The sequence below is a fragment of the Homalodisca vitripennis genome, chromosome 8 (assembly GCF_021130785.1).
Source record: "Homalodisca vitripennis isolate AUS2020 chromosome 8, UT_GWSS_2.1, whole genome shotgun sequence".
Classification (NCBI taxonomy): domain Eukaryota; kingdom Metazoa; phylum Arthropoda; class Insecta; order Hemiptera; family Cicadellidae; genus Homalodisca; species Homalodisca vitripennis.
Window position 1 is genome coordinate 66550674 of NC_060214.1, and position 18628 is coordinate 66569301.

General features: G+C 33.6%; 1 protein-coding gene across 2 annotated transcripts in view; it reads right to left on the reverse strand.

The window, feature by feature from the left end:
* Positions 1-590: 590 nt before the first annotated feature.
* LOC124367659 (nuclear receptor-binding protein homolog) overlaps positions 591-18628 on the reverse strand; it is a 160928-nt gene continuing 142890 nt past the window's right edge. For both annotated transcript variants that reach the window (XM_046824658.1, XM_046824659.1), the window contains exons 5-11: positions 16302-16396; positions 15920-16003; positions 15385-15669; positions 14745-14904; positions 12880-13066; positions 4949-5068; positions 591-2664 (exon numbers count right to left, since the gene is read on the reverse strand). In XM_046824658.1, coding sequence (XP_046680614.1) covers positions 2536-2664; positions 4949-5068; positions 12880-13066; positions 14745-14904; positions 15385-15669; positions 15920-16003; positions 16302-16396 — 1060 coding nt within the window. In that variant the 3' untranslated portion in view covers positions 591-2535. The remainder of the gene's footprint in view (positions 2665-4948; positions 5069-12879; positions 13067-14744; positions 14905-15384; positions 15670-15919; positions 16004-16301; positions 16397-18628) is intronic.

Sequence of the window (18628 nt, forward strand, 5' to 3'; positions counted from 1 at the left end):
TGGGTGTTTTTAGCATCTGTTTTCCGGACTACTGCCATCTAGTAGTTGTCAGCTTCTATAAACTTTTTGTCTTTAGGATCTCCTCTTCTGGCAGATTCTGGACAAAGAAACTCTCTGCCTCCAGGAACTCTCAGCCATTCACAACATCCAACAACACCCCCTCACCTGACGAATTTTACCTGGACTATAGAGTCCATGAAAATTTTTGGTTAAAATCCATCCAACCCCGAGGCACCGAAAATAATTATGTGTTAAAAAGTTCTAGCTTTAGGGCTCTATCCCCTTCAATCGAACAACAAATTTGATCCTGTCATTTAATTGTAGAATTCCATGTCAATTTTGTAGTAAAGGTGTGTTAAGAATGAAATTTTAGCTATAATCTTGATGATCAATAGATAAATAAATAGAGAATTGTTAGTGCAATTCGTAAATTATAGGAAAATTTCACCTAAAACTGGACATATTAACTTAAAAGTATACTGTTAACATAGTTTCTACCAATTATAAAAACTGCTGAAATGTGTAATCAGTTTTAACGCAGTAAACAACACAAGGACAGAGGGTGTAAGGTAAAAATGAAAAATGCGTCGGATTTGTGATAGTTTATACTTCACAATTAGTAATGTGTTCAGTTTACAAAAGAATGTTGTAGGGAAGAGAAGAGGGGAGGGGGTATCTTGAAGAGCTGTCGACAAAGAAACACCAACAGCCTAATGTGTACAAAATAACCATCTAAGATATAGCTGAATACATTGTAAGCATACTACACTATTCCAGGGGAAATCTCTCAGTACCATTGAAAGCACCAAATTTCATCAGACATCAATTTTGTTCATGAATTGAAAAAAACACAATACACATAATTGTAACGTAAAAATTGCTTGAAAAAAGCATGCCATAATTAAAATTTCTGCAATTTTAAAAACATTTAAGAATATAAATCAAAATTGCTTAACTTAATGTTCAGTGACTATTTTAAAGTGAACTTCAAGCGTACTCATAAACAATATCAGACATAAAGTATTAAATATAATTATTCTTATCGACTTCTCTTCCCTATTCGACAAAATACTGAGCAAAAATTCGAATCTACGTGATATGAGTAACCAACCGTTGGTCGCGCAGTCACCCTCACTTGCATTGATACGACTAACAGCCTTCTAGCGTAACATTAAATTAACTTATCAGTCAAATCTGTACATTCTGTTGTCAACATTAACAACAATAATAATAGTATACATTGGCCTTTCATTGTCGTGATTGTTCTGCCAGCTCATTTAAAAACATATATTGTACAAAACGGCATTACTCAAAAATTGGCTATGAACTTTTTAAGTGACTTGATTAAATAGCTAAGTGTGTTACAAGAAAACATATACTTGTTCTTCGCATTAAGAAACACTACAGTAAACCATACAATAAGTTTTCGAAGTAGCAGTTATTTTCTGTAAACCAATTACTGTAGGCTTAAAAAATTGGCAGCACATTCACGACCCTTAAATATTTTGTGAGAAATTAATCTAATGAATGTTACAGGACAGCAAACCAGCTGTTGTGATAATATTGTCCAATCTTCCTTAATTATTTCAATATAAAAACAATAATATAAAACTTTACACAAAAATCATCTATGAACAGTTCTCTGGATCGGCGAGAAGAAATTATAAGAACAAAACATGAAACTGTTGTGTATTATTTACAAAAAGCTGGGTATTGCTTAGAAAAAACAGAATGGCACAGAAGCTACAGTATCACATGGGCTAACCTAACTGATAAAAATATGCCATTAAATGCCGACAGTACAAATAAGCAGAATACATAAACACTGACGTAATAAAAACAGGAGAAATGTACAATTCTACGAATCAGATACCACAAGGCACTAACAAAATATTATTTGGTTCTATTGGCAGATTTCCTTATGCCCTCTTCATCACTTGTGTAACTCGGAAGCACTCACCATGTTGTCTAAAATCACAATTTTACGAATAACGCAATGTAAATCTAAAATTATGCTAAACTAAACCGAACTGATGGACTAAGAAACTGAGGAAACGCCAAGCACGACATGCTACATCAACCTTCTTGCAGCTCGGACAAGCCACAAGTGTTTGTGCTATTAACAAAACTAAACAGGGGTTCCCAGTTATCTCTTCCATCGACTACAAGACAGTTTAAAACATCAGACAGAAAATAATTTGTAGTACACATGATTTTAATACGTTGACTTACACAAATTTTACAACAGAACAATTTTATTCGCTAGGTGATTCAAATGAATATTTGAAATTTCGATCTTAATTACAGTACGTCTTGGTAAAACAATAAATAACGACAATAAAAGAATTGTGAAATGGCGACTAGGTTAAGCTCGATAGTTCAAGGAAATGTACACCCCGGAATTGCCCTTTACACTAAGAATTTGGGGAACTTTCCATTGTAAGTAAAGTCGATTTCTTATTCCTATTTGGTAAAACTTATAAAAGAATATCCAGCCTTATATTTGACAATGTGGCTAACGCCCAGGAGTTGATATTAACTGAGTGCAGGAGTCGCCGTAGGCAGCACCAGACTTGACTCCGAAGCACCACACGTCATCTGCCTCGTGGTCCCGTGGTTCCGTAACGTGTCTTCTATTAACGTGGCCATCTTCTCTTTGTCCCCCTATAAACAGAAACTCATATAATATAACATTACTCCTGTAAGATTAACTATGGAAAATCCTTAAAAAATGCAATTTAATAATAACTTAACGCTAGTTAATTATCTTAATCCTTTGATGTGTTTTACCGTGTCTAACACACCCACACACTGATTGCTTGAAACATGTTTTGCCCTGCCTAGTGCATGAGGCGATGTATTAACAATTTTTTGTTTCATTTTATGGTCATTTGAATAAATGACTACTATAACTGATATTGGTATAAAGCTTATGCTTAGCGATATGTTGTCCAAAAATCTATTGACATAAAAAAATCTAAATTCTGATGCAATGAATCAGCTGTTCTCACTAGTCATCTAGCCGGTTCTTTTATTCCGTAAAGTGCAGAGCTAATGTTTGCATGTTATTTCGTAATATTATTAGAAATTTTGAAGTGTATTAATTATATTTATATTATTTAGTGATTGCTTTTTGTAAATATTGTATTGTATACATTCACTCCAGTAACTTTTTCTGTTTTTTATTTTTTTCAGTTGCAATTAAGCCTACAGCACAACTTAAATTTGCAACTTTGAATGCATGCTATTAGTAACATTATAGTATTGCTCCTTTCTTTACACAAATACAATTTAGAGTTTCAATAACATCTATTACTTATACCAATGCCTGGACCCAGAAGAGTTAGTAGAAATAGTGAAATCGACAAGCTACTTGTCAGTGACAGTCCATATCCGTTCAGTTGAAATTTAGCTAGATTTTTGTATAAAAAGAATTTGATCAAACTAATTTCTGATAGGTATCTGGACTTAATAGTGAAGCAGGTCTCTGTGTGGAGGAATTGTTTCAAAGCCTTACCTTAAATAACATTTTGAAGTACAACTAAAATCTTCTTATTTACACGTAAATAGCATAAAATTGTTTTGTTTTTTTAATACTTACTGGTTAGGATTGACTAAAAGTAACAATAAAATGGTTTATATGCATTTTTTATACACTCAGTATAAACAAATCCAGGCTGCAATTTTAAGAAAACTGCAAAAAATCTCACACAGTTAAGGGGGTACAGCTGCACACAAAAAACCACGCTGATGGGTTTAAAAAAACACATGTAACTAATTAGTCCTCAACCTTTATGTTAACCTCATTTGATTATACATGATTCACACCTTTAAAAAGTTGTTATCATTCCTCTCTTAAAAATTCCTCCTTATGATAATGTTACTTTAATCTTCTACTTCTAGTAATTTCGTACTTGTAAAAAAAAAATAAATAAAAAGAGACAAAGAGAGTGTATGAGGTAACTAAGTGTTTATACAAGAAATGCGGTTCTAGTAGATGTTCTATATACAAGGGCCTATTTTTTCAACCTCCGATCTCACACCATGATGGCCAGACAAGTGGCAGGTTAGCGGTGAGCGCAGTAGTTGATCATGCGTCTTCCCCACTACAACATCCTACCGAATTAAAGTAGTCACTTTGCACCGAGCTGCAGGCGCATAAACATGGCCTATCAATCATCTATTGATTCCCCTTACAAATGTACAATGAGGAGTGTTATTCATTTTCTGCAAGCAAAAGGGGATGGGATTGTGCCGTGTTTAAGGCGAAAACATCATGACAGATGGTGTTGTTGTGTGAATGGCATCAAAAGTTTAAAGATGTAAAGAGAAGATCTTGACACTTCTACAAATTCCTAAGACTGTGCATCTACGGTTGTATCTAAGCACTTTGTCAATTTATTCAACAAGACCATCTGTAGTGACAGACTTGTGTCCTCAACCTTCTTCATCGTGCACATCAGTTTGGCCATTTAAAAATGTCACCCAATTCACTCACAACACCATCACATATAATCTTTTCTATGTAAAGGCGGCACATTCTCAGATGGATGCTCTACTATTCCCTTCTGCTGCAGGAAATGAATAACATTCCTCTACTCACATTTGGCAAAAAGTTTAACAGGGGCGGCCATGTTTAGGCGACTGCAGCTCATTGCCAACTAGCTACTTGAACTCTGCAGTGATAAATGTTGAAGCAGAGAAGATATGTGATCGATTACTGTACACACCGCGGACCTGCCATGTGTGTAGCTGTCATGGCATGAGATCGTAGGTTGAAAAAAAAAAAAAAAAAACAGCCTCGTACAAATGATACTCAATTACCATATTCTACCAAAGTCAGACCTAGCACTTGGGGCTGTGGGAAAGAATCAATAAAAATGTTCTGGCACTGACTGATTAAGTATGATTATAAATATTTTACAGCCTGACATGTGCCATAACTAACCTCATTAATGAAGCCATAGAAGACTAGTTCATGTGCGAGGCTTATTGAGTTGTCCATCTCTGAGAGCGGACACGTCAACTGCCTGTTCATCTTGTCGTCCATCCGCAACAAGATCGTCATCTGCAAAACACACACTTTACTGTATACACTGTCTTGTACACCCAATGTGTAATCTTAATTAAAACTAATTAACACATCTTCTAAAAAAGACATTTCAACTCTGCCTTATAAGATCAAAACATAATATCCAAACGATGATTGTTTTTCGAACATTTCTCTCTTTAGAATGTAGGGACTTAAGGATTCAAATACAATTTTATGTTTTCTCGCAATTTTATAACTGTAAATAAAGATTTTGGTAATAAAACGAAACAATCAAAATATATTTATATAATTAAAAATACATGCACGATAAATCTGTAAACAATTTCCTTAACAACTTAAAATTACCCGTTAACTTAAAACAATGTTTCAATTTGTAGATTCAGCAGCCACAATTTATTTAACAATGTGGTTTGGTGAAAATGTTCTAGGTTACTAGTAAAAATGTTTACAAGCCATAACTTTCAAGGATATTTCTAATGGTTGGAAAATTTCATATATTAAGTCTTTCCATAGTGATTTTGGTGGAACTATCCCTTTTTGGATAGCATGTCAAAAAAAACTAAGTCAGGAACAAATTTTCTGTGCTCCTTTCATAAGTTCCAAAGCGAATGAACCTGAAATTTTGGAAAAGAAAAGACATTTGGCATTGAAACTAGAAATTATATTTATGTAGATTTTATGATGAAATGATTTTAGTAGAAAAACTGTACTTGAAAAACTAGCCAGTATATGTAATTTAAAAGCTACTATTTATTTCTGTTAAAAAAGTGTTTAAATAGCAACAAAGCAAGTTAATTTCATACCAATACTCTTCAATTGTATCATAAAAAAGGCAGAAACTCCTGCGGAAGCACACTCAAAACTAAATCAATACTGATTCTCCAAAATCAGATAAAATATTCTGTAAGCCCTGCCCAACGAAAACAAAAATAAAAATATTAAATTAAATCACATTGTTTGATTTTTATTTCTCAACAAAAACAAGACATATCAAAAGTAAGATAAACTATTGTGACGATTATTAAGCAGTTCTGATCAAAATTCCCAAGAAGAAAAGGTAAATGGATTGAGAGAGTACTCCTTAACCAATATAAGCCCATGGGGTCAGTATCGACCCTCTACTAGTACAAATGTATGTTAAGAGTAACAGTTTATCTGCTCCATATTCTGGGTATATATGGGTTAATGTACAATATGCTCTAAACAACAGTGTTGGTATGCAAGAGCCTTAACCTCAACTGGATGATCACCATGTGGGGGGAGCTTGGTATTAACGTAATTGTCTTCTAGCAATGTAGTAGTTCCAGTACATGACAGCTGGAAGTTGCAGGAGAAATTGACAGTTTTTATAACCACCTAAAGTACAAATAGTGCTCATATGAATAGTTAATTTCAAGGGGAATCTCTTACGTACAGGGAACTTGCATCACATGAATGGACTTTAAATGTAGGTTTTCCTCTAAAAGAATCATCTGTGACTGACAGTGTCAACTCTAAGACGGTAACACCTTGCATTGATAAAATTATCAAATCTTTCACTGACATCATTAATACATTTCTGTTCAAGAGAACTTCTCCACCAAGGAAGTAAATTGGAGGTGAAAACAACAGGTCCTTATCCCTAGTTCCAATTATTTCTAAAATTATTGAAAAAGTAGTATTGGTTAATCTCAATTATAATTTAAACACCAACAAGATCTTACCTGCCAGACAATATGGCTTAAAATCTCAGAGATTTGAGGAAAGTGTATTATTGTGGTTTCAAAACAATCTCACATAAGTACAAAATGGTAATGAAGGAATTGTGACATCAAAACCACAAATGGTCAAAAGAGGTGTCCCTCAAAGCTCTATATTGGACTCAGCTTTGCTACTTACTTCACACCTTCCAAACTACCTCGGAAATCTACGCGATTCCATTATATTTGCTGAAGATACTATCCTATTAACTGGCAGTAACTCTACTGAGCTCTGTGACATTAACATCTACTTTGCAGCATATCAGTACTCTGATAACAATAATCTTGTTGTAAACACATTCAAGACAACACTTTTATCATTAGGAAGGCTGAAAGATAAAATGGCCAAGCCTCTAGATCTACTAAGGGTTGAAGCAAAAAAGCATCTGGCTGTATAATTGGACGAATAACTCTCTTCGAAACTCTATATTGATAGGCTATGTTGTAGACTCAGTTCTACTGTTTTTGTATTGATAAAGAATACAAATTGTAAACACAGCAACAAAAATGGCATATTACACCCTCTTTGGATCTCATTCATGTTCATGATAAGATAATCCTCTGGGGAGGTTCATCAATTGACAATCTCAAAAGAGCCCATGTAGCACAAAAACAAGCTGTGTATGTCCTGGATGGCATCAACCAGGGTTTAAGCTGCAATCACATTTGCCGCATTTTACTAAATGATCCAACAAAATGCAACACTGTTTAGAAAAGCTCTTGCAAAATTGAGACGAAAGCGGAAAAGAACAACTAACCGCAAAAAAGTATATCCCACTTGGAAAATAAATAAGTTTACAGCATTAGAACTGCTGATTTTCAATGATACTATCAGATAAAATATTAAATATTAGACACCACGCTGCTCCACAAGCCAACAAACTGTCTGGTTGTAAAGTGCCTGGCTGATCTCGGATCAAAAAGTATATATACCTGAGTTTGAACGATAACCACAAATTAACTAATAGAGCTAATATTACAAGGGTTACATTAACATTTAGTTTGTTTATTTCTGCGTCTAGACATCAAAATAAAAATGAATGAAAAAGTACCAGTTTTTGACGCTTTACTAATAAACTGCGTTTTGTGTTTATTAGAATAACCCAAAACAAACCACTTGAGTGTCTCTGATGTCAAAAACTTTTGGGGGGGGGGGTTCATTTAGAGCTTCTTCGTTCATCGACACTGACTATTTTTGGATCCCCTCAGATAAACATGACTCCAGATTTCTGGAGTACTGGAGACTAGAGATTTCTGGAGTCTAGTCTGCCACAGCAACAGATTTCAGATGCTGCATGTAAGTGGAAGGTGAACTGTAGCTAAACTTAACATTCGTATCGAATCAGCCCTTCCCACCATAGCTGCTGTATTAATATTTCAATTTCTAATATTTAATCACAATCATAAATCATGTAAATGAATGTTCACTTTCTAAAGCAAGATAAACACTGCTTTAAATATCAAATACTCTACCAACCTATAATATTCACCAATCAGAGTTGCCAACTCTACAACAGAGACAAAATATTACCCCTTTTAAGTAAATTCATGTTCCAATGTTTAATAAACAGATTTTGACTACTACACTCAATAAACCAGTATTCAGCAACCCCACCAAAATTGAAAACAGCAATAAAAACTTTGGACACCCTACAACCAGTTCTTACATTTCTTTATATTACAGGCTTCGAAAGGAGAAGAATTAACAAATGCTGACATCTGAAAATTTAGTCCTAACAATAAGTTTTGACATCTAAACATCAGTAACATAAGATAAGACACCTTCAAGGGCAGGAATCAGTGAAATAATTAGCCCTTACTATTATATGTACAGATGAGTCAGTCCGTAATACAAATCTGCCCGTCAATCTGGCATCGTAATGTTGTGTCATTTAACTGTTTAAAATATAATGGTTTCATATTTTTAGTGCGAATTTAAATTAATGCTTTTTTGTGTGTGTGAGTAAATATTTGATGACACATTGAAACTAGTTAATAAGTATATTTAAAATGGAATTTTCATGTAAATTAATTATTTTGTTGGTCTTAAAAAGTTTGAATTACATTTAAATTACATTGTAGGACACAAGAAAAACTTCATTCAGATTTTCCTGATGAGGATAAAAAGAGGACCTGGAGGAAATAAATATACTATATTAAAAAAAGTATCCAATTCAAAGTAAAAAATATTAACATAAGCAACTGCAAAATACTCATTGCTTAAAATAAAACTAAACACAATCTGATATCCACTAACATTAAATAGCAAAACATATACATTTGGAATAATATTAACTGATTGAAAAAACCTCTGAATTCACATGATAATCAGAACTCCTAAATGTGTATTTCAAGATCTTATCTAAGAAGATTCTGAAAAGATGCTGAATTAAAATATTGATCTTACTGAAGGTTGTAAGCCGAGATGATCACACATTCAATAATGCTGTTTAAATTGAATATTACAACATGACTGAATTAAAAAAATATTATTTCATAGAAATTAAAACCATCATTTTAATTTAGTAAAGAGCACTTCCATATTGTAGATCTCCTGCCCATGTGTGTTGCTCCACCAGCAGGATATGTAATGAAGAGTCAACAAGGCTAAATAATGCACTGTGCAACAGTATTGTCTGAACTCTGTCACTGTGAGGATTACCCATGGCATAAAAGCTATTTCTAGAGTTTTTGTAATGGTAGAAAATGTCAGCAATGGATCCCCATAAAATGTTGGAGCAATGTAAAACATAGGACGAACCATGAGAAAAAAAAGTGTGACCCCAATACTAACTTCCAAAGTTTGGTACATCCAAAGCACATTTTGAACGTCCTGCATTCCAAGAATGTACAAGTCCAAAGTAAAGAGAGTGTTTACTGTCTTTATTGACCGGTTGAGTAACTGCCTCGATGAAGGCTGTACACAAAGAAATCCGTCATTCCTGATAGTCACTCCACTATACATACAGGAAGTAATTGTGCACGTTAACCAACTGAACGTACAAACAGAGTAGTAAATTACACACTACCTCAATCGGATATCGATTTTTGAGGAAAACCATGATACAGCAGTAGAAAATTGGGAAATCACAAAGAGTAAAAGAGCTTAAGGGGGCTGCTTTGAAAAGAAGCCTTCAAAACTTCCTGGGGAACTACCCGAAAAACATAATCGAAGAACTCACAGATGTAAACGAAGAAGCCTGGACATTTTGATACTGACACTTGATATTCCTTAACAGACTTTTTTACTATATATACTGTATTAACTTGTTTACTACAATCTGTAATGTATTAAAAATATTGCCACTTTCCTCATTATCAAAAAGACCACTTCCAGATTCCATACCGCTTTGATCCTTTTCTGAACATACATTTTCTTATCTATCTTATCCAGATATGCTTTTAAGCACTAAAGACTGAAGTAAAAGAAGCACCTAAGGAATTTGGGTGCTCAAAACTCATAGTGAGCCACAAGAACAGTAACAGGTGAGAGATTAGCATTCAGTAGATCAGAATTCCTACAAATCACTAATAGCATGGATGACTTGATAGTTTAGCATCATATGTTAGCCTAGATTCTCTGCCATCATTAAGAGTAGGCTGTACCGGTGGCCATCTTGACTTTAACCCCATAAGAACAATTTAAACCTCTAACATTCTAAAAACCTTAATTCTAATTGTACAATCATGAGAGTTGTCACTTTTTAAGGATATGTTCAATATACATCCAAACACTTTATAGTTTTATCAATACTTTTTATTGGTTAATCAAACAAAATCCACAACTTTTTTTAATGAACTTCATTGTTTAAATTTTCAAAAACTGTACACTTTACAAGAAATCTAAGAAGTGTTTGGATACACATTAAACTTTAGCGCTTGGAAGACCTTACTCAAGGTCCAGTCATGTCTTGCAGTGCACTCGGATTATTAATGTAATGCGTTAAATGTACTCCCACCCAGTTAAAATTCTCTTCTTATCGCTTAACGCAAACAGATAATTTATTTTTCCATACTGGATTCGCCTGCCACAATTTCAAATGACCATAATATTATTGTAAGGTAAAATCTGAATATTTACTTTGATTTTAAAAAAGCATAACGTAAATTATTGTGTGTGTGTGTTTTATAAAAACAATTTTTACTATAGAATAATATAGTTTTTATATGCAATTGTAAGCACAATTATAGGCAATAAATTACTAGTAAATTGTATTGCAATGCAATTCAACTTTATTTACAAATTATAAATATATAAAATGTAAAGTTTGATTTCATTATCAATATAATACTAATTTTAGTGAAATATTCATATCAACAACATGTATTTAGTTTTAGGAATTAAAAAATACATCTTTTAGTTTAGAGTGAATAAACAACTTTTTATGATAAAAGTACAAAAAAAGTATAGCAATAACATTAAGAGATGTAATCATATTAATTCAGTTAAACAAATTAAATAATTTTGTCACTTGCATTTAAACATCAAAATCACCATCACTTTAATCAAATTCTAGTGTTTCAATGATTTGTATTATTCCGCCAAAACCTAGGTCACGAAATTTTACCTTGATGACATATTCAATATTAAAATAACATTTGTAAAATAATAAACTTAACTAGTATGTCAATATAGTAATAGAAGTGCGTGGTACTATAAAGGCTTCAGAACATAACTAAAAAAAGTGGAAATAATGTGAACTTCTGAGTTACGTAGTTACCACATTTCCCAATACAAAACAGCAATTTCTAAGCCTAGATGAAAAGGAATTTATTTAATATTTGAAATAATAGCGGTGTAGTTACAACTTGAGTGTGACCATCCAAGCTGTAGCGCCGCAATTGGGGTGAGTTTCGCTTGTGGCCGCCCAACCTGTGAGTATTTGCCTCGAAACAGTGTCAGACCTGCACAACTACAATGATGGGGGTCGCTTGTGAGGCCATTCAACCTGTGAGTATTTGCCTCGAAACAGTGTCAGACCTGCACAACTACAATGATGGGGGTCGCTTGTGAGGCCATTCGACCTGCTGTGAATTCTCTGTTATTTCCATCCAAGTGCTACGGGTTAATCATGTCTTTAAAAAGAGAACATTATTTAACAGTAAAAATAAGGGCATAAAAGTGTAAACAATGTTCTAATAGGGTAAAACTCCAGCTCACTCCATCCTGCGATTAAGCTAAATCTCAATACATTTAGGATCAGTGAAGATTCCAGAAATGCCAGCTCTCACCAGCTATAAGGTGCAATCATGACACAACAAAAACTCGCTCAAATCTAGTCCGTAGAAACAAAAACTGCCCTGTGCTTAGTCTCACAGGGCTTCCAGAAGTTCATCTAATTACTTTACTATGTTTAGATCCATTCTCACTAATTTTGAGATATTGAAATCTACTGTTTATTCTAATTTGATTTTGGTCCGGAAGTTTAAACTCCTTGTAAGAAATGCACTGTATATTTGACTGTAAAAAAAAAAATTAAAAAAAACCTGGTCAAACCGAAACAAATTCAAATCGAAAATTACAGATTATGTGGTTTAACCCTCTCCCAGGCATTTGCCTCCAATCACCTCTTTCTGCTTTGTGCTGCCATTATACAGCTACTTTAGGAACTGCTAATGAAAATATCTATTGACAGTACTGTGTTCCTCTTTCATTGCTAGTTTCTATGCCTAGTAATGCTATCTAGGAATAATATATGAAACGTTTTATCGATATCTTCATTGACAGCGATATAGCCGATTGTCATCAAAATTCCTTCAAACTTTTTTTGCTATGTTATAGAATTATTATACCTATTTGCAACTTCCTGCAGCTACTGTTTTACTGACATAATTTTTTTTATTATTATTTTACAGTTCTTTGTTCAAGATACTTTGTCTTATTTTAATATTAATACAAACAGTACAAATAAGTTTTCAAATACCTCCACATTATAGTGCCAGAAAACACAGAAATGCGTCACAGTAATTTGACTGAGAGAGAGTTAAGTGTAATCCAAAGCAAACCATACTCACTACCACCTACTACGCTTTTTCATACGGTAATTTCAGTTTTGTTTCTTGGCATATTTTCAATATGAGACTCACCTGTTGTTCACCAGTCACCTCCTTGGGCTTGATATTGCACATCATCGTGACGATCCGTCGCATCTCCACGTCAACAGGTTCTGGTGTAACAGACTTGACCGACTCTGCAACCTCAGGCGAGATAGCACGGGGCCGGGGAGGGGGTGGCTGTCGTGCCCTATATGCTGTCAGAGGGTAGATACCGTACCTGGATACAACAAGTAATATTTTAAACCAATACACTCCTATAATTAATTTAACTTACAATTTTTTCATGATTATTTAAGCTTCTTATATTGATGAACAAATTATATTGTTCTCAACACATTATCAGTTTTATGTTTAACATTACAGAGATTGAATGTAATTTGAGTGGTGATTAATATAATACAATTTGAAGATAAGTCCTTTTTTAAAGAGCCTACTGTACTGGTAGCCAAGTTCCATTAAGGGTTGTCTTGTTTGAAATTCACATATCACAGATGTAGATACAGTAAAGTTCTTAGTTATTTTCGATTTCTGGCAAGAGTATTTCTTGCCACATTTATATAATATTGTCAACTTTAACACGCTCACGGGCCCAGAACTTACACGTGCTGACTTCTCTGAACAGTCCACGACTGGACATTGTGCCGCTTGGGAGCCAAAGTGTTTAACTAATTGACTCAGTGTTAGCGAAGCCTATGACTCGTGAGGCTGTAAAAGTTTCATTTCTGTCAGTCTATCTGTCTGTCTTCCGTACGAAATCTTGAAATTGAACTAGGAACTACAGACTTTAAATTTTGCATGAAGCTTCATTTCTATATAACCAACACTGAGTTCGATTATGGTGCGTGTCACTCCAAAGGATTTGGCTGAGCATTAGCAAATATATTTAAATTGATCTTATGGGTAATAATGATAGCAAAGTAACAAAACAAAAGAAAATTTGTAAACAAATTTAGTACAATCATATGGGATTTTAACATGTGACATTTTTATTCACAGAGTAGGAAGGAAAAAAAAAATAATCGAGTAGAAAGACGATTTCAAAGTTGGCAAAAAGAATTTATTTCAACACACTCTTACCTTCTCAAACTCATAGGAACTTTTATTATTTGAACACTGCTATGAAACCTAACGTAATGAACAAAAATGTGAATGTACGAGTATCATGTGACAAGATGTCACAAGAAAGATATCATCCGTGGACTTTAAATTTTGCATGAAACCTAATTTCTAAATAGACAAGAATGAGTTCGGTTATGGTGCACGTCGAACCATAGAATTTGGCTGAGCATCTTTTGTTTTTCAATATCTTTTCTGTATGATTTTATGTCTGTTTATTTGTGGGTAGAATATCTTGAGAATGAAACAACCTATAAATTTGAATTTTGGCAAGCAACCTCAGCAAAGTATGTTAAGCGTCATGTGATGTGGGGTATTACTACATTGTAGTTTAACCATTTATAAATTTTTGAACACAGCATGGAAAAAGTTGTCAAAGTTACTGAATTTGCAATATTTTGCATATTTCTAAATTAACTGTAAACTTTCATAAACGTTTAGTAAATATTTTACTATAAAACTTAGACAATCTTTAAGCTAGTGCAGTGTGTGCATAGAAGTGTGTATACATCTGACAATTATAAATCTTAAAGCCATATTTGTTCAACATTTTAAGTTGATTTTAAGGATCAGAAAGACTGTTTATATTAAAATCCTATACAGTAGAGTGATGAACTAGCCTTAGACCAGGAATTGTAAACAAAAGTTTCAAATCCTGGCTTAACTTGATAACTTTGCATCAGTAATGTACCAACTTGCTCTTTTACTCTGTTTACTTTGGATAAGAAATGTTCCAGTAATTTGTAAACAAAGTTTTAAGATTCCCAAACAGAACTTACTTGACGTCTTCGACAAACTTCTCCAACTTTTCGGTAACAGGCACGTCGGCCATCTTGACCTGTGAGCCAGGCCTGTCTGGATGGCAGATCTCCGCAACTACCACATCCGGGCCGAATAACCGCTGGACTACTTCATCTGTTATTGATTCTGACGTATTTGCTGTAAAAATAATATATTTGTTAATAATGGTAGTTTTGCAAATTTAAATTTTGTATTAGTATATAAATCTAGAGAGTTATAAGGTGACAAGTAGACTAAGTACAAACTATTTAGCTAACAGATATGATTATGATTACATGATTATGTTGTTTAGAATGTTACATCAAAATTTTTAAAAGGATGAAAATGCAATAAATAAATTATTTTATCAAAAGTAATGAAAAATATGATAAAGAAGGAAACTTGCATGTTATTTTACAGTGCATAATGAATAACCGTGTTATCAATTTTGTTTCCAGCTGACTAACTTTTTTATGTACAATTTGGAAAAAATATAACAATGCCTAAACATTGAAATACTGTGAGTATAGAAAAGATATATGTTACACCAGATTTTAAATGATATTCAACAATAAGATAGTAATTCCTAGATAAGATGAAATACTCAGTATCCCCCAACATCAACATGAAAATAGTTACCACTGTTCACGAGCGTGTGGGCTGAGAGCAGTTTGAGCGAGTGGACCTCAAAGAGGATCGGATGGAAGAGCAGGTCCCGTGCGGGCGGTCGCGTTACTGGGTCCTGCGCCAGACACTTATGGATGAAGTCCTTCTGCAGTGGGTCGTCCAGACTATCGATGGTGCGGTTGATGTGCTCTTCAGTCACCAGCGTTCCCGAGTCCCCGTTCCCCTGGATCTCGAGGGCAGCCATCTCCAAGGCACACATACCGAACGAGTAGATGTCGATGGCTGGACTCACTGTCGCTGAAAATTTCAAGCGACCGTTCCATTACATAAAAGAATCTTGGTAACGTAGCACCCAAAAAAATAAAATAATCAAAAACATTGAATGAAATAAGAAAGATTTAAAGTCCATAGAACAAAAGAGAAAACAACAACTAAAATTTAAATCAAAATCCTTCCTTCCAAAAAAATAAAAACAATTTAAAATATATTTTGAATAGCTGATCTTGAAATTGTGAGATTATTATGATAACAAGCGGAAAATTCTTACCTCCATATTCAGGAGCAATGAAGTGCATGTTCTTCATGTTGTCTCGACACGTTTTGACATGATGATGTATCGTATCAGGGGCCACTGAAATACCACGAACAACAACACGTTAGTTGACTCTGGCAATTAAAGTGTGGGTGTCGATCGTTGTAGGCTCTCCGGACGGAAAGGCACTGACCTGACCCTCCCTCCCACGCCCGCCCTCCGCCCATCCCCCCAACGGCCGCGTTCAGGCCTGCACCCGCCGCCTTCGACACCTCCCCGACCGACCCCCTTGACAACCAACAATTCAAAAACCTTAACACTAACAATAACATTATGATTAACTAAGTAATTCTATTGAGAAATGAAAAAGCTTTACCGCACTTTTTTTCGACTTTACCTGATCCTATTTTCACGAGGCCATTGTGCTGAATAAATATGGTATCACAGGTGAGGTTCCCATGGATGATGGGTGGCGCACAGGAGTGCAAGTAACTGGAAAAAGAAATCACCACCGTTTTACCCCACCCTTTCAGTAGATTTGTTCTTCTCCAACGCAGCTTCCACTAGTGAGGATGGACGGACAGGCATCGTACCCTCTCAACCTTTTTGGGCGAAATGTGCAAAATCACAGTCGATAATGCACTCAATACGCCACAAAAAAGGGACAAACTGTTTTCAATTCAACGATTACCTTTCGTGCCCGTCAGTCCATCCTCGTCATTCAAACAAAACAAAATTAGTAACAACCTGTCAGAAACACAATATACAATATTTACAAAACAAGAAAAGAAGACGAGTTTAAAAGGTACTTGAGAAAACAGAAAGTTCTCCACTTGAGTGAGTAATAAAAACAATGCTACTTTGGACTTGCAATCACAACTACAGTTGTAAAATATTAGGACTTTTATATTGCTGCATCTTTTGAACAGTATACAAAAGAATGGTATGTAGGAAGAGAAGAACTTAGCGACTTGTAAAACAACAAATTTTGCGTCTCCAGAGCAGCATAAGTCAATAACCAGCCAAGAACTCACTTACCTCTGGACTGAAGGAATATCCAAAGGGACTAACGGTACTTAATTAAGACTACTCACCTTTCTCTATTACTTAACTATAGCATTCATTAGTCACTGACTGTATGCTCCTCTGAAGGTAATGTGCATTTTAAAACTCGTATTGATGATTTTTCTAGCCCACACACCATTCATTTGTACACTTTCTGAGTTAAACATTTAATTACTGATGCTCGTCTTCTTTCCTTTCAAATAGAGTAAAATTGTTGAGGATTTAAAATTTAATCTTTTCTGATAGTAGGATATTACATTTTTTTATGGAATTATAACTGGTGACAGTTCTCAAATACTCATTTCCAAAAATATTTTTTACAAAATGAAGATGATATTTATAGTGTTTTAAATTAAAGCAAGTCACTTAATTGATAAATTGTTATCTATATTAAATCTGAAAAATCATATTAAATATAAATTATTGACTTCACTCCAGGAATTATAATTTTAGTTTGGTTGATTGATTTAAATTAATAAAGAAAAACAAGACTAACCACTACCAATACAAGTTTGATACATTTTAAAAATAATTTGGATGTTACACCTTTATAAAAACAATAAAAAATCTATATTTACGGTAGGTAATTTTTACCTTTATAACACACCATTACGTTAAAGTTTCAAATTTCTTACTGCAAGATTTACACAATATTAATTAGCAATATTGAATTATAAGTTCTCTAAATAAGTTAAATGAAAGAGAAGTTAATATAAAGTATATTAAATTGATAATATTTTAGTGATACTAAATTTGTGGCTAATTCAATTTCTGTTTCGTTATAAATTAGAGAATGTCACCAGATATCCATCATTAAAAGATTTAATGTATTTAAAAATCTTCGTAATTATTTAATTTTATCCATCTATTCTGTTAAATTTGGAACAAGAAAACTGGGAGTATGTGGAGCAACCTCTCCAAAAATTAGCAGTATGTGGTTTCAGATGAATACCCAATCAGTTAAATTTATTTACATATTGTATTATTGAAAAATTATTTGTAAAAACAGTTTTGTTAAAAAGAAAAAAATGTTTAATTACTTACAGTGCCACAAGTATTAAACATTAAACATCTAAAAACATTAAAAACATTGTTAAATGACATCCACTGGCACTAGCTAAGGAGTATTCTAAAATTTCATTTTTTCGAGCAAAATAATACAATGTGTTGTATATTAAATATTACTACAAAATGTATAGCAAAATACTGTTTTTACACTTACAAAAGTTATTTCTACTAATTTCAATTAGTTGGGGGGTTCATTAGTCAAAGTTTAAAATAATACAGATAAATATAAACTTTTTTTATAATCAATTATCACTGTTAATTACAATATCAGTTATTGAAACAAAAACTGTATTGATTCATTTCAACAAAAGAATAATAAATACAATTTTGTTGACTACTGATTTGAGAATGAAAATCATGTGCACATTGACACATTTAAGGTTAGCTTTCATAATGACAATACAATACATTTAATTTTACCTATCCTAAAGAACCGCACATAATATATAGTTTCAACTGAATACCACATACTGTTACTGATTGATATTGAATACATTTCACTCTGGGTTTGACAAATTAACTATATTTTTTTGGTAAAAATTATAAAACACTTAATATTGAAAAATAAACTAATAGAGTTAAAGTTTCCAC